Raw genomic sequence first — 24151 nt, forward strand, 5'->3', positions numbered from 1 at the left:
CAGCCAATAGGATCCAGGAGGAACAATGCGGGTTTTCGTTCAGGCCGTGGTACACTGGACCAGCTCTATACTCTCACCAGGGTGCTCGAGGGTTCATGGGAGTATGCCCAACCAGTCCACTTGTGTTTTGTGGACTTGGAGAAGGTATTCGATCGTGTCCCTCATGGCATTCTGTGGAGGTTGCTCTGGGATTATGAGGTCAGAGGCGCTCTGTTGAATGCCGTCTCGTCCCTGTATGAACAGAGTAGGGGTCTGGTTCACATTGGCGGCAATAAGTCAGACTTGTTTACAGTGCATGTTGGACTCCGGCAGGGCTGCCCCTTGTCACCAATTCTATTAAGAATTTTTATGGACAGAATTTCAAGGTGCAAAAAAGAGAAGAGGTCCGTTTCGGGGACCACATGATTTCATCTCTGTTATTCGCAGACAATGTTGTTCTGTTGGCTTCATCAGACATGGATCTTCAGCATGCACTGGGGCGGTTTCTGGATGAGAATCAGCACCTCCAAGTCCGAGGCCATGGTGCTCCACCGGAAAAAGGTGCTTTGCCGTTTTACATCATTTATGAGGATACCCATGTCTTAAAACATAGACAGTTGTGATCGGAGGGCATATTTTGAGATTTTATATTACCTAAGCAAATTTTGACTGGCCATTTTGTTGTTTTGTTATGAATATCTGGTAGTGATGGGTCGTTCATAAACGATTTGTTCATTTCGAACAAATATTCAATATGGCTCGGGAACTACGAGTCCTCTCAGGGAGTGATTCGTTCATCCGCGCGTGCACACATTCGTGCAGGTGGTATCGTTCTTTTTAAGTCTTTTGAGTCAATCATTGCGGAAAGGCAGAAGCCAATCATGTGCGTTTAGAGCCGGAAAGAGAATTAATCCATTCATCTCTCGACTCCTCTTTCGGGTCTGAGTCATTCGTACATCACGAGCCAATCATATGCGTTCAGATCGAAAAAATTAATTGCTTGAAATGCTTGTAGTTTCTGCCAACCCGACTATACACCATAACTTTTCAATCCAAATGGACAGGGCAACCATTACTGCATCCAAAACGGTGAAAAGCCTTGGAGTAACGATTGATGACCAACTAAACTTCTCTGACCACATTTCTAGAACTGCTCGATCGTGCAGATTCACACTCTATAACATCAGAAAGATCCGACCCTTCCTATCTGAACATGCAGCTCAACTCCATGTTCAAGCTCTTGTTCTCTCCAGACTGGACTATTGCAACTCTCTACTAGCCGGGCTCCCAGCTAACTCTATCAAGCCTCTTCAGCTGCTTCAGAACGCAGCAGCACGAGTGGTCTTTAATGAACCTAAAAGAGCACATGTCACTCCGCTGCTCATCCGTTTGCACTGGCTGCCAGTTGCTGCTCGCATCAAATTCAAAGCTCTGATGTTTGCTTACAAAGCGACTTCTGGCTTTGCTCCTTTTTATCTGCTCTCACTTCTACAGATGTATGTGCCCTCCAGAAACTTGCGTTCTGTGAATGAACGTCGCCTCGTGGTTCCATCCCAAAGAGGGAAGAAATCACTTTCGCGAACTCTCGCATTCAATCTGCCCAGTTGGTGGAATGAACTCCCTAACTGCATCAGAACGGCAGAGTCACTCGCTGTCTTCAAGAAACCACTAAAAACTCAACTATTTAGTCTCCACTTTCCTTCCTAATCTGCAATTGCCTCTCTGGATATACCACTAACTGTACCCCAAAAAAAAGAAATTACTAATACTTTCCTTCTTAGACTTTACAGACCTTAAACTTGCCTATAGCACTTATTCATTGTTGCTCTTACAGTTGTGTAAATTGCTTCCTTGTCCTCATCTGTAAGTCGCTTTGGATAAAAGCATCTGCTAAATGACTAAATGTAAATTGATCCATTCACCTCTCAAGTCCTCGGGATTGAGTCATTCTGTCACGTGATGAACGAACGACTCAAGAACCAAAAGACTCGAAAGGTGAACTAATTATCATGGCTTCTATTGGCTCAGACTGTGTACATTGGTTAAGATTATGTGTAACGTAAACGAACCTCTGACATTTAAAGACAGAAGAGGTGAGCTGAGCAAAGACACAACAATACCTTCATAGACAAAACAGCAGGTAAACATTGAATTATTATTTTCTCCTTCTTATAGTATTCAATTTATGACTTGTTTGTCGTGTGATCAACCTTTTGGGCTAGTTGTAGATGTGTTTGGAAGCAACTCGTAACATTTTAATAATATTTTGGCAAATTGAACCAAATGAATGAAATGACTCGAAAAAAGATTCGTTCATCTCGATGAACAAGACTCAAAGATCCGACTCAATAAAATGTTCCGAACTTTCCATCACTAATATCTGGCAACCCTGGGAGATTTTATTATACAGGTGCGCGTGCCTGACTCACCAGACCAACATTTTGGGAAATTAGAAGCATGTGCTTTGATGTTTTAGAAATTAATGATCAGCTAATGTTGCAAAGAAACATTTTAAAAGTATTTATTGTAAAACATTAATTTAGGAAGTAATTATCTGTTGTATTTTTTGCTTGATTTTGGCAGACTTGAACATTAAAGTTCATATGAGATTAATTATGAAAGCTTGTAGGCCTATCAATGATTTTATCAAATATAAATCAAATTGAGGTAACTGAAATAATGTTAATTAACACATTAATAATAATAATAATAATAATAATTATTATTATTATTATTATTATTATTATTATTATTATTATAATTATAATAGCTAAAAATAAAAGATTTACGAGACGATAAAATAAATAGGACTCTTGGGTTTGCTATAGCCCCAGGGCCCAATGTGTTCCTAACCCAGCTCTGCTTGCTGCATGTGTTGTTATTTTATTATGCAGCTTAAATATTTGACATTTTACATCCTATATGAGGGTAACCATGTCCTAATGCTTAGACAGTTGTGATCGGAGGGCATATTTTGAGTTCTGATAGCTATTACTGAGCGAGTTTTGATTGGCCATTGTTGTTTTGTTATGAATACCTGGCAACCCCAGGGAGACTTTATTATTCGGGTGCGCGTGCCTGACATTTGGCTTACATCTATATTTATCCGCCGGAGTGTGGCCAATTACGCGGTTTATCCGTGAAACCCGCGGCAAACACCTGGATGGTTTGAGCGATGATTCATGACCTGTGTCGCCCGATATATATATATATATATATTTGTAAAAAACAGCACTTAATGTAATGGCGGGAATTGAGTCAACAAGCCCTGAGGGGAGGAAAAGCGCGCGCACGTCATGATGCCAAACTCTCCGACACTATAATAAGCTCAGCGTGAGCGTGAGAGATCGCTGTACTTCATAATACAGCTAACACACAAACACCCAGAGCCACAATATAGCATATAGTAAATAAATACTATAGAACTATAGTCACGTGTAGCATTCACAAGTCTTTGTTAATGAACGCTTCAGCATGATGTAGGCTAGTATAACCTATAGTGAACTAGGCCTACTATAAATACTGTATACTTTAGTTTTTACTAGGAAACAGTGGTGTTTTGTTGTATAATATACCACTGTTACTTAAAAAGGTCATTTGTTTATGTTGCTATATCATAAATAATAATCACAACATATTAATTTAAGTATTTTACTATAGTATGGGTGAAAAACACTACATAAATGACTACTATTTTATGTTTATGTACTACAGTATTGTATTTTATTTTACTATAGCAATGACTTAAAATTGATTCTAAGTCATCAAATAATTATATCCTATCATTTTCCTTAATAATAATAGGCTGTTTTAACACTGACAGTATAATTGATTGCTATATTATCATATTATAGTTATTTCTGATCACGTGGCATTGAAGATAATGCTGAAAATTCAGCTTTACAACACTGGGAAAAAATGACATTACAGTATTTTAACAAAGACAACAGTTGTTTGGAATCACAAAAATATTTCAGATTTTTGTACAGTATTTCTGATCAAAAAAATTCAGTTTTAGTGAGCATGATTAATGATAATAAATAATTTATTATTATTATTTTTTGTAATGGCAAAGTTTTTGACACGTTTATCCAAAATTTGGTATGACTAAATATTACACAATAACTGTTTATTGCATGTGTTTGCACTGTATATACATTTACACATAAAATACATTAATTTACATACATGCGTGGATATATTTACACATTAAACGCATTTTTAAACTGCTGCTTTAGAATCATTGAGTTTTTGTAACATTTCATTTTTATCTTAATTATGGTTTTAGTCACTTTGTTGGGCTTAGTTTGTTTTTAAAACACTATAGTACATACTATAAATTACTAAAGTATTTTTGATCCATTCTATAGTAAAGTGTACTTGAATAAATCTGTTGTGGTGATTCTTCAATGCCATGACAAAAGTCTTGTCGTCGATCTCAGTTGTAAGAGCAACATAATAATAACTGGACTTCTAGTTGATCATTTGGAAAATTATCAGAAGGTGGATTTCTCTGATGAATCATGTGTTGATCTGCATCAATCATCATCAATACTGCAGAAGACCTACTGGAACCAGCATGGACACAAGATTCTCACAGAAATCAGTCAAGTTTGGTGAAGGAGAAATCATGGTTTGGGGTTACATTCAGTATGGGGGCGTGCGAGAGATCTGCAGAGTGGATGATCAACATCAACAGCCTGAGGTATCAAGACACTTGTGCTGCCCATTACATTACAAACCACAGGAGAGGGACAATTCTCCAGCAGGATAGCGCTCCTGCTCATACTTCAGCCTCCACATCAAAGCTCCTGAATGCAAAGAAGGTCAAGCTGCTGCTTCAGGATTGGCCAGCCCAGTCACCAGACATGAACATTATTGAGCATTTGGGGGGGGGGGTTCTGGGCGGTGTCAGATTTAATGAGCATTAATAATTCCCTCTCTATTCTGCTGCCTTTGGCGTGAATTTAACGGTTGAGGACGCAGGTGGTGAGGGAGGTGTCTGCAGCATGACTTTATATTCTATACTGGACATTGTTTCATAGTGATGAGACTTTAGTCTAAACAAAGTAAGATCTTATGTCCTAATGAAATCATTCAGAATCAAGCCATGATCATATTTTATTGTGATAAAATAAGCGTCATCTAGAGGCCTTTTGATAATAATAAGTTATTATTTGTTGTTCCTAAAACTTGGACTTTTGTCAGGTAGTGTAGTATTTTTTCATGCTTTTATGTCTATTTTTAAGTTATTTTAGTAGCTACATCGATTCAAAATAAGTAAAAAATGACCACAGTTGCTTTTAAGACATATCTGCTGTTTTTAGTTCATTTAAATGTAATGCAATGTATTTTTTATTTAATGCCATGTCAGCAACCAAGGCTACCTTCATGGCAGGAATCTTTCAACAATAAATATACAATTTAAAAATCAACAAACAAAATAAAACATAAATTAAATAAGATTTTTTGTGTTAATACATGATAAAAATTCTAAAATCTTTTCTGGTTTCACTTTGTCAAAAATGTCCTTCAAAGAGTTCATTTCATAAAAAAGGCTTCTGGAATCAGTAAAAGCAGGACAGTCCAGTAAAATGTGTTTTGCAGCACAAACACTGAGTAGGGTTTTCACCTTGGAGACAAAAACCATGTGTTATTCTCGTAAGCCCAATACGACATCTGGTAAAAACTACTTGATCAAATCGATTCTTAAAATGTCTTAAAAATTCTGTGTGAAACTTCAGGTTGGATTTCAGGTAATTTATTGTTTTCTAATGCATCCCATTCCTTTTGCCACTTGTTTAAAATGTAAGCCTCAATAAAAGGTTTCATCTCTGATGGAGGAATTTGGCATTTGTTCACTACTTGCTTCAAAGCATCTATAGCAGCTGCATCAGCTCGCTCATTGCCTGAAAGTCCGACATGTCCTGGAATCCAGCAAAAAATGATGTGATAAAACTGATTTTGAAGTTGGTGAACTTTAGTTAAAATTTTATCAATCAAAGGATGATCATTCGTTGAAGATTTCATAACCTGGAGGCATGATTTAGAGTCTGTAAAAATGTTGGGCATTTTCGATATACTCCAATGCTAAAAGTAAAGCGCCTCCATAAAGTTGTTGACCAGTTTAGTTCATTTAAATTCAATTAACTAAATGTTTTTAGAGATTTAAGACACAATAAAACCCTATTTGGAAAATGCAACAGTAAAAAAACAGTATGCAGTCCTCCAAGCTCATGATGGAGTCAGACACAATATTCATTCTGTCTCCACTGCAGCAGGACTTTACATTCTATACTGGACATCATTTCTGTTCAGTGATGAGCAGGCCCGTATTGGCTAATCGGGAGGACCGGAAGAATTCCAGGTGGGCCGGTCTGTTTTTTGGCCGCGAGGGCCGGTGTCCCTAGCTGCTTGCACTCTGAGCAGTCACACTTTTTTCTTCTATTTTTTTATTTGACCATAGCTTTACTCTTTTTAATCATTATTTTGCCGCAGCGCCGCTCTTTTTATTTATTTTCTCGCAGCCCCGTGAGAAAAATGCAGCCTGCAGGTTAACTAACGTTTATGATGAGGATGTAATGTAACTATCGACCCCAAACAGCGGCACCTTAGTGAATAAAATAATTCGAATAAAATGAATAAAACACCTGCTCAATGAAAATCAAATGATTCACTACATTAATAAATCTGACATAACTGACTTGATCAGAAATCTAAAAATAGGAAAAAAAGATTGAGCAATCAAAAGAAAGTAGTGCTGTGTCTTAGGGGTCGCAAGTCATTAGTTATTTTTTACTTGCATTATAATTGCGCCAATGTGGTCCAGTGGTAAGCACATTGCGTTTCAATGTCACGGACCCGGGATCGATTCTCCCGTGTAAAATCTTTTTTTTTTTCGATTTTATTGTTAAGACATATAATACTGTTAGGGCTGTTGAACATTTGAATTTCTAAAGCAGCAGTTTTCTTGAAAAAGACGTGATAGTGCCATTAGAAACTGAATTGGAATCAGTCGTGAACTGAGGTGGGCCGGTCTGGTTTGAAACTCCAGGGCTGAAAATGAGTCCCACTCCGGCCCTGGTGATGAGACTTTAGTCTAAACCAGTGGTTCTCAAACTGTGGAGCTTCCTTCTAGTGGTACGCGGAGGAATGAAATATGGCATGTACATGCTACATATATTTCAAAATTGATCAAAAATGATGTATATAGTATGCCATATATGACATATAGCTTATATTTCAGAGGTAATTTGCCACATTTTTTAACTGTGCAAAGTTTTAGCTGCTTTACTGGGCCTTCTATACTACTGTATTTCAATACTGCTCTTTTTGATGGTACTTGGAGAGATAATTTTTTCTGAGGTGGTACTTGATGAAAAAAATTTGAGAACCACTGGTCTAAACAGAGTCAGAGCTTACTGTCCTAATCAAATCATTATAAATCAAGGCATGATCATTTTTTATTTTGGTCAAATAAGTGTAATCTAGAGGCCTTTGCCTCCACTTCTGATACTAACTGATCAACTAGAAGTCAAGTTATTATTTGTTGTTCCTAAAACTTGGACTTTTGTCAGGTAGTGTAGTATTTTTTCATGCTTTTATGTCTATTTTTTAGTTATTTTAGTGGCTACATCGATTCAAAATAAGTAAAAAATGACCACAGTTGATTTTAGTTCATTTAAATTCAATGAACTAAATGTTTTTAGAGATTTAATACACAATAAAACCCTATTTGGAAAATGCAACAGTAAAAAAACAGTATGCAGTCCTCCAAGCTCATGATGGAGTCAGACACAATATTCATTCTGTCTCCACTGCAGCAGGACTTTACATTCTATACTGGACATCATTTCTGTTCAGTGACGAGACTTTAGTCTAAGCAGAGTCAGAGCTTACTGTCCTAATTAAATCATTAGGAATCAAGCCATGATCATATTTTCATGTGCTCAAATAAGTGTAATCTAGAGGCCTTTACCTTTCATATAAGCCCCTTCTATTACTAAATGATCAACTAGAAGTCAAGTTATTATTTGTTGTTCCTAAAACTTGGACTTTTGTCAGGTACTGTAGTATTTTTTCATGCTTTTATGTCTATTTTTTAGTTACTTTAGTGGCTACATCGATTCAAAATAAGTAAAACATGACCACAGTTGCTTTTAGTTCATTTAAATTCAATTAACTAAATGTTTTTAGAGATTTAATACACAATAAAACCCTATTTGGAAAGTGCACTTAATTCAACTGTAAAAAAAAAACAGTATTTACAAAAGCAAGAACAGTAAATATACAGCATCTGCGTCTGACTTCATGTTTTCAGACAGGGAACACTCTTAATAAAGCTCTTTCTCTGACTGTCACCAGACGTTTGCTCTTGTTTGCTGGAGTCGCTGTGGTCAGTCGGCGGCTCCGTGACTTTTGACCTCACCAAACTCTCCGTGACCTTTGACCTCGTGCAGCATCTCCACAGAGCCTCCTGTTAGAGAACACAGAGCAAGATTACTACAGTTTTGCACTTTTTATTTTTGTGCATGCTTTTATTTCAGTGCCATTTCTTAGATTTGCTGTACATTTCAGTTTAGTTTAAGGTCATTTCATTTAAAGGGAAGCTTTAATGTAAAAATGACTTTTTAAACATTTAGTGTAAACAGAGTAGCTTTCCTCAGGAAGTAGTTTTATAAATGTGGACTTTTACTTTCCCCTGAGTATATTTTTACTGCAGTATCAGGACTTTTACTCCACTACTGTCCTTTAACCTGCAGTCACTACTATATTTATACTTGTCTATGGGGACAATCAGTCCTGTCCCTAGCGTCCCTAGCTGCTTGCACTCTCAGCAGTCACACTTTTTAATTAATTTATTTATTTGACCATAGCCTCACTCTTTTTACTCATTTAGAAACACAGAAAAATCAGTTCTGTAATTCCTGTCCAATCAAATCACATCTAAAAGGTAAATCGCCTCATAGTGAACTACCTCAAGACATGAGCGATTGATAATGGCAGCAAACTGTTTGGAAGCATTAAAAGTGTCCAAGAAGACGTCCAAAATCATCACATGCATTGACCTAGAGACCTTCAGATGCATGTCACTGATGAGAAGATGACGCATGTTTACTGTATGATGACGAAAATGGCCAGATTGACGTTGTACCCCAATGTCAAGGGCTCATTGCACTTTGTTTGTAAATGAAAATTAGGTTGACGACAGCAACTTCAGGCCTAAAATCAACCAAATATCAATTTCTAATGATGTTAAAGCTTGACGTTGTGTGGACGTTACCATTATGACGTCTATCAGACGTTGGATTTCAGTTGAATAAATGTCAATATGATGTTGGTTTAAGATGTTGGCTCGACGTTGGATTTTGGTCACTTTCCAACACAACCTAAAATCAACCAATTATCAACATCATTTAATGTCATTGTTGGACATCAAAATAATGTTGTCCTAAGACGCTGACTATTCATTTAATTTTGGTCACCTGACATAAAGACCTAAACGTCTAACATAATGTTAACGTCTAATGATGTTGTGAGCCTGCAGGGCAATAACTAAATGCACTACAGAATGTTACGTTTACACACACATCCACAATTTACATGTAAACGCATCAGCTTTTTACAGCGTAATACTCACTACTCTTGTAATACTCTCACTACTTACTACTACTTAAGAAAGATCTACTTTTAACCAAGCAGCAACCTCCCGTTCCCCTCGTAAAGCAAATACAGAAGTAACTGAAACTGCAATTCATGGAAACTTCGCTAGTCCTGGCTCCAAATGGAGCAGATTTCAGTTGAGCCCACTGTTAAAATGGCCAACTTTACAGAAGAATAAAGGTACTCAGCTGCTTGCACTCTCAGCAATCACCCTTTTTTAATTAATTTATTTTTTTGGCCATAGCCTCACTCTTTTTATTCATTATTTTGGTATTAGAAAAATCAGTTCTGTAATTCCTGTCCAATCAAATCCCTCCTGTCCAATCAAATCCCACCTAAAAGGTAAATCGCCTCATAGTGAACTACCTCAAGACATGAGCGATTGATAATGGCAGTAAACTGTTTGGAAGCATTAAAAGTGTCCAAGAAGACGTCCAAAATCATCACATGCATTGACCTAGAGGCTGTTTAGATGCATGTCACTGATGAGAAGATGACGCATGTTTACTGTATGATGACGAAAATGGCCAGATTGATGTTGTACCGCAACGTCGTGGACTCGTTGCACTTTGTTTGTAAATGAAAATTAGGTTGACGACAGCAACTTCAGGCCTAAAATCAACCAAACATCAATTTCTAATGATGTTAAAGCTTGACGTTGTGTGGACGTTACCATTATGACGTCTATCAGACGTTGGATTTCAGTTGAATAAATGTCAATATGATGTTGGTTTAAGATGTTGGCTCGACGTTGGATTTTGGTCACTTTCCAACACAACCTAAAATCAACCAATTATCAACATCATTTAATGTCATTGTTGGACATCAAAATAATGTTGTCCTAAGACGCTGACTATTCATTTAATTTTGGTCACCTGACATAACGACCTAAACGTCTAACATAATGTTAACGTCTAATGATGTTGTGAGCCTGCAGGGCAATAACTAGACGCAATACAGAATGTTACGTTTACACACATCCACAATTTACATTTAAACGCATCAGCTTTTTACAGCGTAATACTCACTACTCTTGTAATACTCTCACTACTTACTACTACTTTAGAAAGATCTACTTTTAACCAAGCAGCAACCTCCCGTTTCCCTCGTAAAGCAAATACAGAAGTAACTGAAACTGCAATTCATGGAAACTCCACTAGTCCCGGATCCAAATGGAGCAGATTTCTGGAGAAAAAAGGTACTCAGCTGCTTGCACTCTCAGCAATCACCCTTTTTTAATTTGTTTATTTATTTGACCATAGCCTCACTCTTTTTATTCATTATTTTGGGATTAGAAAAATCAGTTCTGTAATTCCTGTCCAATCAAATCCCACCTAAAAGGTAAATCGCCTCATAGTGAACTACCTCAAGACAGGAGTGATTGATAATGGCTGCAAACTGTTTGGAAGCATTAAAAGTGTTCAAGAAAATGTCCAAAATCATCACACGCATTGACCTAGAGACCTTCAGATGCATGTCACTGATGAGAAGACGACGCATATCTTTATAATGACCGAAAATGGCCAGATTGATGTTCTACCGCAACGTTGTGGGCACATTGCACTTTGTTTGTAAATGAAAATTAGGTTGACGTCAGCAACTTCAGGCCTAAAATCAACCAAATATCAATTTCTAATGATGTTACAGCTTGACGTTAGAACTGAATTTAGAAATAGTTTTGAAACGAATATTTGCGCTGAACAAACGCAATTAATTATTTATAGACTTATTGATGTCTGTGCGTAAAGGTTTCCCTATTCAAGAGCGAAAGTGAAAGTAGTTCCATTATCTCTCATTCTCACGCAGTAGATGCTCTGTTTAACAGTTTTCTATAAAAAAAAAAACTGTTAACTGTTTGCTTGTGAATTGCTCAGATTTTCCACTTAGACTTACTTTACGTCCTGTAAATAGCGAATGCGCTTATGGCGCGACACAGCTGACTCTTAAAGGGAATGGGAGATGAGACTCTGATTGGTTTATTCTCAAAACACACCTGTAACTCATTAAGAAAATAAACTCAACCCTTTTAGACCATGCGCCACGGCGCAAAGCGAATTTTCCAGTCCTTAAATCAGCAAAAATGCATTCTGACACACCCTGAAAGCGTTTGCGCCCTGCGTTTTGCGCTCTGCGCATGGACCGTCAAAATAGAGCCCGAAGCCTTTCTGGTTGGCTCTAAATCTGTTTTTTCTAAAGCTCAATCCTTTACTATATCTATCAATAATTGCTAAGTAAATTTTAAAACTCATGTTAAAAGTCTTGGGGTTATCCTAGATGGTATGCTTTTGTTTAATTCACATCCCTACAAAAAAATCCAGCTTAAACCAGCCTAGGCTGGTTTTAGCTGGTCGACCAGCCTGGTTTTAGAGCGGATTTGGCCATTTCCAGACTGGTTTCCAGCCATTTCCAGCCTGGTCTTAACTGGTCAGGCTGGGAGATGACCAGCTAAAACCAGCTTGACCAGCCTAGCCAGGCTGGGAGTCCAGCCAAAACCAGCCTTTTCATTTTCCAGCTGACCAGCTAAAACCAGGCTGGAAATGGCTGAAAACCAGTCTGGAAATGCCCTCTAAAACCAGGCTGATCAACCAGGTAAAACCAGCCAACCAGCCTAGGCTGGTTTAAACTGGATTTTTCAGCAGGGATATTAGTAATATTTCACGCTCTGCCTTTTTTCACTTTCGTAACATTGCAAGACTTCGCCCTTCACTATCCGAACAAAATACTGAAGTGCTTGTGCAAGCTCTGGTTACATCAAGGATTGATTATTGCAATTCCCTCCTATCTGGTCTCCCTTTTAATAAACTTCACAGATTACAGTTAATCCAGAACTCAGCAGCTAGGGTAGTCACCCGCTCGCGTGCTTCTGAGCAATTAACTCCAACTCTTCTTCACTTGCATTGGCTTCCTGTTTTTTATCGTGTACAATATAAAATTCTTTTATTAACCTACAAAGCTCTTCACAACCTGCCATCCGATTATCTCTCTGATCTTCTTCACTGGTCGGCGCTCACTGAGATCTTCTGCCGCTGAACTGTTGTCAGTTCCACATAACCCCCTCGTTTCAGCAGTGTGTTTTCACACCTCTACTTTGGGAAAAGCCAGAAAAGTGGGCGTGTCCAGCTTTGTTTAGGGGGGAGTGTCAGAGGAGCAAAAAAGGGATAGTGTGGGAGTGTCTATTTGGGCACCCGCTGAGTTTCAGAGTCAAAACACACACACACACACACACACACACACACACACACACACACACGCACACACGCAGGAGAAAGTGATTGTGTTTACATGGACATCTGTAGTCGAATTATTTGCCAAATTATTAAATGGTGGACTTTAACTGCAGTTTGGCTCTTTCATTCAGGGAATTCATTCATGCCCCTCCCGACAAACGAGATATTTGATTCGAGGAGCTGCTCTAAGCGTGTATTTTTCATGCAATGTTTGATACCGCAAGGCGAATGAGAGAAAAAAAAACTCTGCATTTCTCTGTAACTTAGATGCACTCTGCAGGTAAGCCGCGTGTGTTATTCCGGTCACAAAATGCGGTGAAAACCCTACACGACGGTAATAGTTTGGTTGTGGTGCTAACATGTTTACACTCGGTGCAATAGTTAACTTAGTTCGATATGAACAACCTGAATAAACAAAGAGCACTGGTCACTCACTCACCAAATCTGTAGAGACAGGACAATCACCAGCAACTAGAGCCGCGTCTTTATTAAGAGGAGACTAAAGCGAATCCAGATCTCCATTTGCAGAAGAGAAAAGCTCTCAGGTAAACAATAATCCTCCTTAGACACGTAAGTTATTGTTGTCGAGCGTCGCGTACACTGTTAATCCACACGTGACTCCAGCTGAGCTCTCACAGAGAGAAAATGAAAACAAAACTTCACTGAAGCAAACTATAAAAGCAACACTTCATGCTTGTTTTGCCAACACAACGTGGCGTCTCTCTGCCGTCTACACTGTAACATTAATGAATATTAATGAAGTTGCACAATAGAGCGCGCTGATATTCATGCATTAATGCAGCACATTTAGAGACGTAATACTGTACACCCAGGTACAGACGCCCAGTCTGCACGCTGGAATACACGCTATTATCTCATGACCGTGACGCAGCTTCAAAAATTAGTTTCAAACCGGAAGTACGAATTTGCTTGAAATAACGCAAAAACAACCAATTTACACTTTTTAGTGAAATATAGGTGTCCTAATAGTGTTTTTAGCAGTGTGGGACACATATACGACTGTCAACAGCTCAATACATGTGTTCTGGTGTTTCGTTACCCTTTAAGATGAAATGATTTGGTGGCTTTTAGCTGCACAGCACCACAGTTATGGAACTCCCTGCCGTTAGATATTCCTCAGGTGAACTCCCAGGTTTAAATCCCAGGTTAAAACCGTTCTGTTCAGGATTGCTTTTAATGACTTTCTGGATTAATACTATGTTTTATTACTCTTCTGTCTTGTTTTTATAATGTGCCTGTGACATATTGTAAGGTGTCCTTGAGTGCTCTGAAAGGCGCCTATAAAAAAAAGGTATTATTATTATTATTATTAACCCATACTTTGAGTAATATGTACATCAGATACTTTCACACTATGTACACTACATTTTTAGGCAAGTACTGGTACTTTTACTTGAGTATGATTTTTCAGTACTCTTTCCACCACTGACTATAACTCATTACTCAAAGGAACATCACAGTTACTTCATTATAAAGTTATTATCAATAGTTTCAGTCTACGTTTGGGTTTACAGAAATAACCTTGACACAGAGCAGGTGTAACGCAGTGGATTAGGAGGAAAACAGCAGATATTAGCAGGCAGAAATCAATGCCGACGTGCTGAGCCGCAGCCAAACACCTTCAGAATAACATGAAACGCTCCTCTCGCTAAACATTATGCAAATGAGGCGCCTGAGCAGATTAACACCAGGCATTATACATGATTTATGGAAATGTTGTGCACAAGGTCACTTTTGTGTAAAGTCAAACTCAAAACTTTGGGCTTCTGTCAGGGAGAATGAAGTGAAAAGCATCCGCAGTTCACCTGCTGTCACATCCCATCTCCCGCCATACGTAACACCTATTCATAATTCATCTGTAAACAAAAGTGTGTGCGTAAAAACCTGCCCGAGGAGCTAATCTGAAGATGGGATGCTCGTTTAATGGCTTTCAGGGCTGCGTTTACAGGCGTTGATTAAAGAAACGCTCATTAATTCTGGTAGTTTTTTGCATTTAATCATGTGACTGGGAGTACAGTTCATTTATTTGAACACATTAACTCTTGTGTGACACAGAAAGAGGTCTTACCCTAAAGTAGTTTTTGTAGCGCTTGCTGACCACATACAGCGCCACTGGGTTGATGCAGGAGTTGATGGAGGCCATGTTGAGGCCGATGTAGTCCAGAACCAGAAAAGTGCTGAAACACCAGACAAACCAGCAGCAGTGAGTAAGAGTGTGCGCATGCGTGTGTGTTTATGTATTTATTTATTTATTTGACATGGACATCACAATTTTTTTTGTACAATATATTTATTACTTTTTTCAATTTGCATATCACAACAGATTACACAATTACAGAACAATAATCATGAAGGCACAGCAAACTTTTTACCCCCCATTCTCCCTCCCAAAAACCCATTCCCTTAAAAATAAATAAATAAATAATAATAAGTAAATAAGTAAAATAAAAATAAATAAACAATTAAAAAAAATATAATAAGAAGGGTGAAGAGAAAAAAAAAAAAAAGAGGGGATATGTTTAAATCAGGTAGTCTGTTTAGACCATGATACTTCCCATATTCCTAAGCCTGTTCTATTTGTAGTAGACTGTCCACATTTACATTGTACTTTAGAAAGTTATTAAAAGGTCTCCAGGTATCTTCAAACACATTTTGTTTCTTTTTGATAATATACGTGATCTTTTCCATTGACATATGAGATGCCATTTCTTTAATCCACTTTCCTATTCTAGGTTCATTTATATTTTTCCAATTAAGAGCAATAATACGTTTAGCTTGTAAAATACACACGTTTATGAATCTGACCTCTTTGCTTTGTAAGAGAGGGCTGACAGGAAATATACCCAGGATAAAAATCTTAGGATCCAACGGTAATTTCTTTAATAAAATTTGGTCAATTATTTCAATAAGATCTTGCCAAAAGGGTTTCACTTTCACACATTCCCAAATACAGTGATAAAGTGTTCCTCTTACCTCATTGCACTTTATACAGGTATCTGGAATATTATCATTAAACTTGTGCAATATAGCGGGAGTTATGTATGTTCGCATTAACCATTTGTACTGTACGAGTTTCAGGCTACTATTGATTGTCTGTATCTGAGCTCTCCTACATGCCTCGTTCCAGTCTTCTAGAGATATTTCATCTTTCATATCTTCTTTCCATAACTTCAGTTTTGATTCTGAGGATTCGTTAGAGCCAGACACAAACAATCTGTACAAAGAGGAAATTGAACCTTTATCATAACAGTGTCCTAGGATTGCTGCCTCTAATGAGGAAATGTTAGGAATATCTAGTGAATGATTTTGAGATGAGGATATAAAGCTTCTAAGTTGAAGATATTTAAAAAAATGCGTCTTTGGAATATCATATTTTTTTGAAATTACTGCAAAGGACATAAATATTTCATCCTTATTGTACATATCTTGTACTTTCCTTAACCCTTTTTCAGCCCATATCCGAAATCCTGCATCACTTTTTCCTGGTTTAAACTTAACATTACCCCAAATAGGACTAAAACGTGACCAGGAAGGATTTATATTCAAATGTTTACAAGAATCAAACCAAACATTAATCATGTTCAATACAATGGGGTTGTCTGTGTTTTTTCTTAGATATTTGAGGTCTGCCGAATATAGGTATAAGTGCAGTGGTATTTGTGGTGTGATAGATTGGGATTCCAAATCTATCCAAGAAGGAGGACTTTCAGAAGAAAAATAATACATGATTGTACGCAGCTGAGCAGCCCAATAATACCACTGAAAGTTTGGACATTTAAGTCCTCCTCGATCGAATGGTAAATATAATAAAGTTTGGACATCACAATTACTCTGGACAAGCTAATGCATTTGTTTAGGTGTTTTAGCAAACTTGCTAATTCTCAACACCTGTCCACAGGAGACTTGAAAAACTGGACAAAATGGAAATAGTAAATACACAGGGCTTAACATTAACTTTTTTGACCACCAGCCACTGTGGCTAGAAGTTTTCTAACATTACTAGCCACTCGCCATTTTCACTTGCCACAATTTTTGGTTGGGAAAATATATTTTATACACATAAATATGACTTTGACATGCTAAAATTACTTAATTTAGAGTTTGCCTTATCTCTACATGTCTCCTCATTCATTTCACTTTTTGTGTGTCGTGTATGAGCTTGCTCAATAATCTTAAGCAAATGGGTCAAGGTTTCATATATTACAATTAGTTTTCATAATTTTCAGAGCCCAAAATGGAAGGATTTAACCAATTTATCTCTGATTTATCTCAAAATTTGCTGTTTTGTCATCACCTTAAGGGGGTCACACACAAGAAACGCCGCTTTACATTACACTATAGAGAATTATTCCAACACTAGCTCTAAAGTGACGTTGGTGAAATAGTAATGGCTTCTGCTGTTCTGACGTCAGCTGCAGATGTGTTTGATTGGCGGAAGAAAGTAGTTCCTAATACAAAAGTGTTTTAGACTCTCCGTGTTTAAATTTCTTTCTTATGTACAAGATTGTGCCCTCAAACTGTTGTATAATCGCAATTTCACACTCGTAGTAGTGCGATATGGATGTATATCAGCACTGGTGGGGCCTTGTTGTGGATTACTATATATATACATATATATATATATATATATATATATATATATATATATATATATATATATATATATATATATATATATATACATATATATATATATATACATATATATATATATATATATATATATATATATATATATATATATATATATATATATATATATATATATATATATATATTAGGGATGTGCAGAGCAGCCGGTATTTGTATTTGTATTTGTTGAGGGGGGAAAAGTATTTGTTTTTGTATTCGAGTAAAATTCAAAATGGCGCAAAAATATATATTTTTTTCTATTACACTTCGAATTTACGTTATAGTGAAAGTATTGTTTAATTATACCCATTATATAAATTATAGACATGCAATATTGGTTGTTTTTGAACATGTGACAAGAAATGTCATTGAAAAGAAAATAACATAGAAGCCATTATCTCATCCATGGTTAAACCAACAACTAATAAAATACCATTGTGAATATTATGAACCCCACCACCACCGTTCTTGTTGAAGGACACTGAATAGACAGAATAAAAACAAATAATATTTAAAAAAAACTGTACTTCTTTTATACAGTATCACTTTGTTTTATCTGCAGCAGCACTGACTGTAAAATTCTTCCACACAGAACCTGAAGGTTTTTTTTTTCTTTTGACTGGTGAAGGACTAAGAAATGGCTCAGCAGCCGTCTTTTTTACTCTTTTTCATGGTGCCCAAATGTATTTGAGGAGTTTCAAGTTTATAAAAAGTGACGGGAAGCTATGCTAAGGTTAACTAGCCTATAGCATATATCTTGCTGTCTGCAAAAGACAGTAATGTAGACGTACCATATAACTCCCATAAGTGCATACTATTCGACACAACTGCACAAGCATCGTTTTAACCTTTATAAAAGAACGTTAACGTTACTCTGTCAACAGTCTATTGTCTAAATTACCGCGCTAACAGAGCTAACGTTGCGTAAACAGAGCACCCGGTTGCAAACTTAAAAAATGCAGCGTAATGGAAAATCCCGAACAAACTCCGCTACAAGTTTATAAACTGCATCTGGAAACCAATTAAGGTACAAAATAGTGTACCTCCGCCCCGCCCTCCGTCTCTCTCTCTCTCTCTCTCGCTCTCTCTCTCTCTCTCACTCACGCACTGTGGTCTCAGGAGGAAACGCAGCTTTTTGATATAATGCTTTTCTTGCTCCCGAATACAAATAATTTTTCAAGTATTTGTTCGAAATAAGTATTCGTAAAAACACGCTATTCGTGCCTTTCCGAATACCGTATTCGGGTTCGGCTCCACCCTTAATATATATATATATATATATATATATATATATATATATATATATATATATATATATATATATATATGTATATATATATACATATATATATATATATATATATATATATATATATATATATATATATATATATATATATATATATATATACATATATATATATACATACATATATATATATATATATATATATATATATATATATATATATATATATATATATATATATATATATATATATATATGTATATATATATACATATATATATATACATACATATATATATATATATATATATATATATATATATATATATATATATATATATATATATATATATATATATATATATATATATATAAATATATAGTAATCCACAACAAGGCCCTATTATTGTTTTTAGTCTGATTTATTTTGTCTTTAGCTCTATAAGGGGTTACTAGGGTTATTGCACTGCTAGTGTATCCCATGTAGCATTGACTTTATAAATATAATTTTTTATTTTTTACTTATAAATATATAAGTTGGCACCCCTACCCAGTCAGATCGCTACACATGTATAATTCTGCAGTTTGATATGTTAAAAACCTTCTAATAAAATGAAAACAGTTTAGACTTGGCTTAACTTTCTTATTTATATTTTTAACATGACTATCAAATGTTAAATTAGTGTCTAGAGTTATGCCAAGATACGTAAATTCATTCTTTAATAATTTCATTTTTAATCAGCACCTCAAATATATCCCGTACAGACCAATTTCTTATAGAGAAGCACATAGAAACTGTTTTCTGACCTCAGTAATCTGCATCTGTCAGGGTCCCGTTCATCATAGAGGATCATCCTGAGGATTCTGCTGAGGTGAAGAGGAAACCAGCAAACAGCAAACACCAGGACCAGACAGAAGACGGTGCGCGCCACCTCACGCCTCTGACAGCACACACACATCACAAACAGCTAATCAAGTCACACAGTAGAAATTAAATCGTTAAATCATTCATTCATTCATTTTCTTTTCGGAGTCGCCACAACGGAATGAACCGTCAACTTATCCAGCATATATTTTATGCAGCAGATGCGCTTCCAGCCGCAGCACAACATTTGGAAACACCCATACACACTTGCATTCACAACAGACAATATAGCTTATCCAATTCCCCTATAGCGCATGTGTTTGGACTGTGGGGGAAACCGGAGCACCCGGAGGAAACCCACACCAAAATGTGGAGAACATGCAAACTCCACACAGAAATGCCAACTGACCCAGCTGGGACTCGAACCAGTGAAATATGCAGATGAGGTGTAGAAACGCACCTGTTTCCTGTGTTTGTGGAGCGCAGACTGCTGAACTCTTAAGATCCTCCAGGTCATGAGCGAGTAGAAGACGGCGGTGCAGGACAGCGGAAACACGAAATAAAACAGCAGCAGCCACCAGTCTTTGGCCACTTTATAAAACTACAGAAAACACAGAGCTCCTGATCAACATTTAATAATAATAATAAGAAGAAGAACAAAAATAGTAAGAATATTTATAATTTGTATAATTCTCATTATTATTATTATTATTATTATTATTATCATCATCATTATTATTAATATTATTATTATTACTATTATCATCATCATCATCATTATTATGGTAACACTTTACAATAAGGTTCACTAGTTAATGCATTTACTAACATGAACTAATCATGAACAACGCATCTACAGCATGTATTAATCATAATTGAACATTTACTAATGCATTATTAATATCCAAGTCCATGCTTGTTAACGTTAGTTAATGCACCATGAGTTAACATGAACTGACAATGAACAACTGTATTTTGTAGATGTATTGTTCATTGTTTGTTCATGTTAGTAAATGCATTAATTAACATCAACTAATGAACCTTATTGTAAAGTGTGACCAGTATTATTATTATTATTACTATTATTATCATCATCATCATTATCATCATTATTATTATTAATATCATTATTATTACTATTATCATCATCATTATTATTATTATCAACATTATCATCATCATCATCATCATCATCATTAATATCATTATTATTACTATTATTATTATTATCATCATTATTATTATTAATATCATTATTATTACTATTATCATCATCATCATTATTATTATTATTATCAACATTATCATCATCATCATCATCATTAATATCATTATTATTACTATTATTATTATTATCATCATTATTATTAGTAGTAGTATAATTATTACTACTACTATTATTATTATTATTAATATTATTATTATTACTATTATCATCATCATCATCATCATTATCATCATTATTAATATCATTATTATTATCATACTATTATTATTATACATAATATTATTATACATCAATATGGAAAACTAAATATTTGGGAAATATTTTTATTTATGAAACTATAAATCTATATCTATTAAACAAATGTAAACGATTTAATAAATCTAATTATTAAATCTAACTATTAAATTAATATTTCAAAAAATGATAATAACAGCTAATTTAATTAATTGTTAATAACACTAAATAATTTTATGCAAGCCATAAAAAAATCGTACATGAAGATATAGCAGCAATACAACAATAAAAGTTTCATAAAATCATATATATATATATGTATATATATATATATATATATATATATATATATATATATATATATATATATTGATATATTGATATATATATATATATATATATATATATATATATATATATATATATATATATATATATATATATATATATATATATATATTGATATTTGATCAAAATTATGCGCTCTTCTGTGAAATTTATTTTCTTTTTCAAATATTTCCCAAATGATGTTTAACAGATTCAGGGATTTTCCACAGTTTTTCCTCTAATATTTGTTCTTCTGGAGAAAGTCTTATTTGTTTTATTTTGTCTAGAATAAAAGCATTTTTTAATTGTTTAAAAGCCATTTTAATATTGGAGAACATGTCAATATTATTAGCCCCCTTTAGCATTATTTATTTTGGATAGTCTACAGAACAAACCACTGTTATACAATGACTTGCCTAATTACCCTAACTTTACCCTAATTACCCTAGTTAAACCTTTAAATGTCACTTTAGGCTGAATAAAAGTGTCTGAGAGAAAATAAATCAGTTATTAGAGATGAGTTATTAAAACTGTTATGTTGAAAAAAATCTTCACTTTGTTAAACACAAATTGAGGGAAAATATACAGTCAGGAGAGCTAAAAATTCTGATTTCAACTGTATATAGTGAATTAAGAGGTTGTGATTTTGTATATACAATTAAAGATTTCTTTATTTCTAAATGACAGTGTTTACCATGTTTTACCTGCATGAATGCATTGTTCTGCACAGGATGAAGCAGGCAGATGCGCAGACGTTCTCCTCTGTAATCCATGGTGATCTGGTCAAACGCCACAGCCTCTGGAGCAGCCAGGAATGCAGAAATAACCCAGATTACACATAATTTAATAAGAGTCCACTTGGGGAAAGACGGCCCTTTGATTCGACTCCTGGAGGAAACCACCCGATACCTGCAGAGCAACAAACACACAGAGTCAGATTTACATCAGATTACACTGTAAAACACTCATAATCAGAGCAGAGCAGCTTCATATTTCATATTTAAATAATAAACAACAAATATTTTTAGATTTTGATATAATATGATACAACATAATAAAATACAATATATAATCATTTATAATATAATCATTTATAATATAATAATTTAATGCTATATTGCTCTCACCTGTCTATACTCAGCACACACAGACTCAGGACTGTAATCCCAACAGAAGTTTTCTGAATAAACGGCACCAGTTTACAAAACACCACCCCGAACGGCCAATCCACCGCCAGAATCTGCACAACATAACAATACATTATATTATATTATCTCAGGGTGAAGCAGTGGCGCAGTAGGTAGTGCCGTCGCCTCACAGCAAGAAGGTCGCTGGGTCGCTGGTTTCGAACATCGTCTCAGTTGGCATTTCTGTGTGGAGTTTGCATGTTCTCCCTGCCTTCGCGTGGGTTCCCTCTGGGTGCTCTGGTTTCCCCCACAGTCCAAACACATGCGGTACAGGTGAATTGGATAGGCTAAATAGTGTCCGTAGTGTATGAGTGTGTGTGTGGATGTTTCCCAGAGATGGGTTGCGGCTGGAAGGGCATCCGCTGTGTAAAAAACTTGCTGGATAAGTTGGCGGTTCATTCCGCCGTGGCGACCCCGGATTAATAAAGGGACTAAGCCGACAAGAAAATGAATGAATGAATGAATATTATCTCACGGCTGTCTGACATACTCTATTCTGATTGGTCAGTCATGACAATCTAAGGTCGGTTATTCCCAGATGACTGTTTTGTCTCCATCTTGTGCCTGAAAAATGCGCTGGTTAGTGTATACTCCATCAGCTGATTTAGTTTCTGTCAGCTTTGTGTTTTTAATTGTTTGGAGCCATCTTGTGTCTGAATAATGCGCAGGTTAGTGTATACTCCATCAGCTGTTTTAGTTTCTGCCAGCTTTGTGTTTTTGGCTGTTTGTCTCCATCTTGTGTCTGAATAATGCGCAGGTTAGTGTATACTCCATCATCTGAATAATGTGCAGGTTAGTGTATACTCCATCAACTGTTTTAGTTTCTGTCAGTTTGTGTTTTTGACTGTTTGTCTCCATCTTGTGTCTGAATAATGCGCAGGTTAGTGTATACTCCATCAGCTGAATAATGTGCAGGTTAGTGTATACTCCATCAGCTGTATAATGCGCAGGTTAGTGTATACTCCATCAGCTGAATAATGTGCAGGTTAGTGTATACTCCATCAGCTGTATAATGTGCAGGTTAGTGTATACTCCATCAGCTGAATAATGTGCAGGTTAGTGTATACTCCATCAGCTGTATTAGTTTCTGTCAGCTTTGTGTTTTTGGCTGTTTGTCTCCATCTTGTGTCTGAATAATGCGCAGGTTAGTGTATACTCCATCAGCTGAATAATGCGCAGGTTAGTGTATACTCCATCAGCTAAATAATGCGCAGGTTAGTGTATACTCCATCAGCTGAATAATGTGCAGGTTAGTGTATACTCCATCAGCTGAATAATGCGCAGGTTAGTGTATACTCCATCAGCTGTTTTAGTGTCTATCAGCTTTGTGTTTCTGACTGTTTGGCTCCATCTTGTGTCTGAATAATGCGCAGGTTAGTGTATACTCCATCAGCTGAATAATGCGCAGGTTAGTGTATACTCCATCAGCTGAATAATGTGCAGGTTAGTGTATACTTCATCAGCTGTTTTAGTTTCTAGTTTAGCTTTGTGTTTCTGACTGTTTGGCTCCATCTTGTGTCTGATTAATGTGCAGGTTAG

At 35.9% G+C, this 24151-nt stretch overlaps 1 protein-coding gene and 1 long non-coding RNA gene across 4 annotated transcripts in view; one reads left to right on the forward strand and one right to left on the reverse strand.

The window, feature by feature from the left end:
- Positions 1–5284: 5284 nt before the first annotated feature.
- ednrbb (endothelin receptor type Bb) overlaps positions 5285–24151 on the reverse strand; it is a 21815-nt gene continuing 2948 nt past the window's right edge. Inside the window, exons 3-10 of one of the 3 annotated variants that reach the window (XR_015500011.1) lie at positions 22553–22665; positions 22130–22334; positions 20097–20237; positions 19579–19712; positions 14959–15067; positions 7983–8455; positions 7377–7494; positions 6879–7078 (exon numbers count right to left, since the gene is read on the reverse strand). Coding sequence is in view for 2 of the 3 variants with exons in the window: in XM_087268590.1 (XP_087124716.1) it covers positions 8288–8455; positions 14959–15067; positions 19579–19712; positions 20097–20237; positions 22130–22334; positions 22553–22665 (870 nt within the window). In the remaining variant the exon portion in view is untranslated. Of the gene's footprint in view, positions 5907–6878; positions 7079–7376; positions 7495–7547; positions 8456–14958; positions 15068–19578; positions 19713–20096; positions 20238–22129; positions 22335–22552; positions 22666–24151 lie in introns of those variants that run through there. The other 2 variants (XM_087268590.1, XM_087268589.1) reach the window with 2 other exon arrangements.
- Positions 6065–8947, forward strand: LOC147842471 (uncharacterized). The gene is made up of 3 exons (XR_015500136.1): positions 6065–7086; positions 7389–7556; positions 8044–8947. It is a non-coding gene; the product is annotated as an uncharacterized LOC147842471 (long non-coding RNA).

The sequence above is a fragment of the Danio rerio genome, chromosome 9 (genome assembly GCF_052040795.2).
Source record: "Danio rerio strain M-AB ecotype USA chromosome 9, GRCz13ab, whole genome shotgun sequence".
Classification (NCBI taxonomy): Eukaryota; Metazoa; Chordata; class Actinopteri; order Cypriniformes; family Danionidae; genus Danio; species Danio rerio.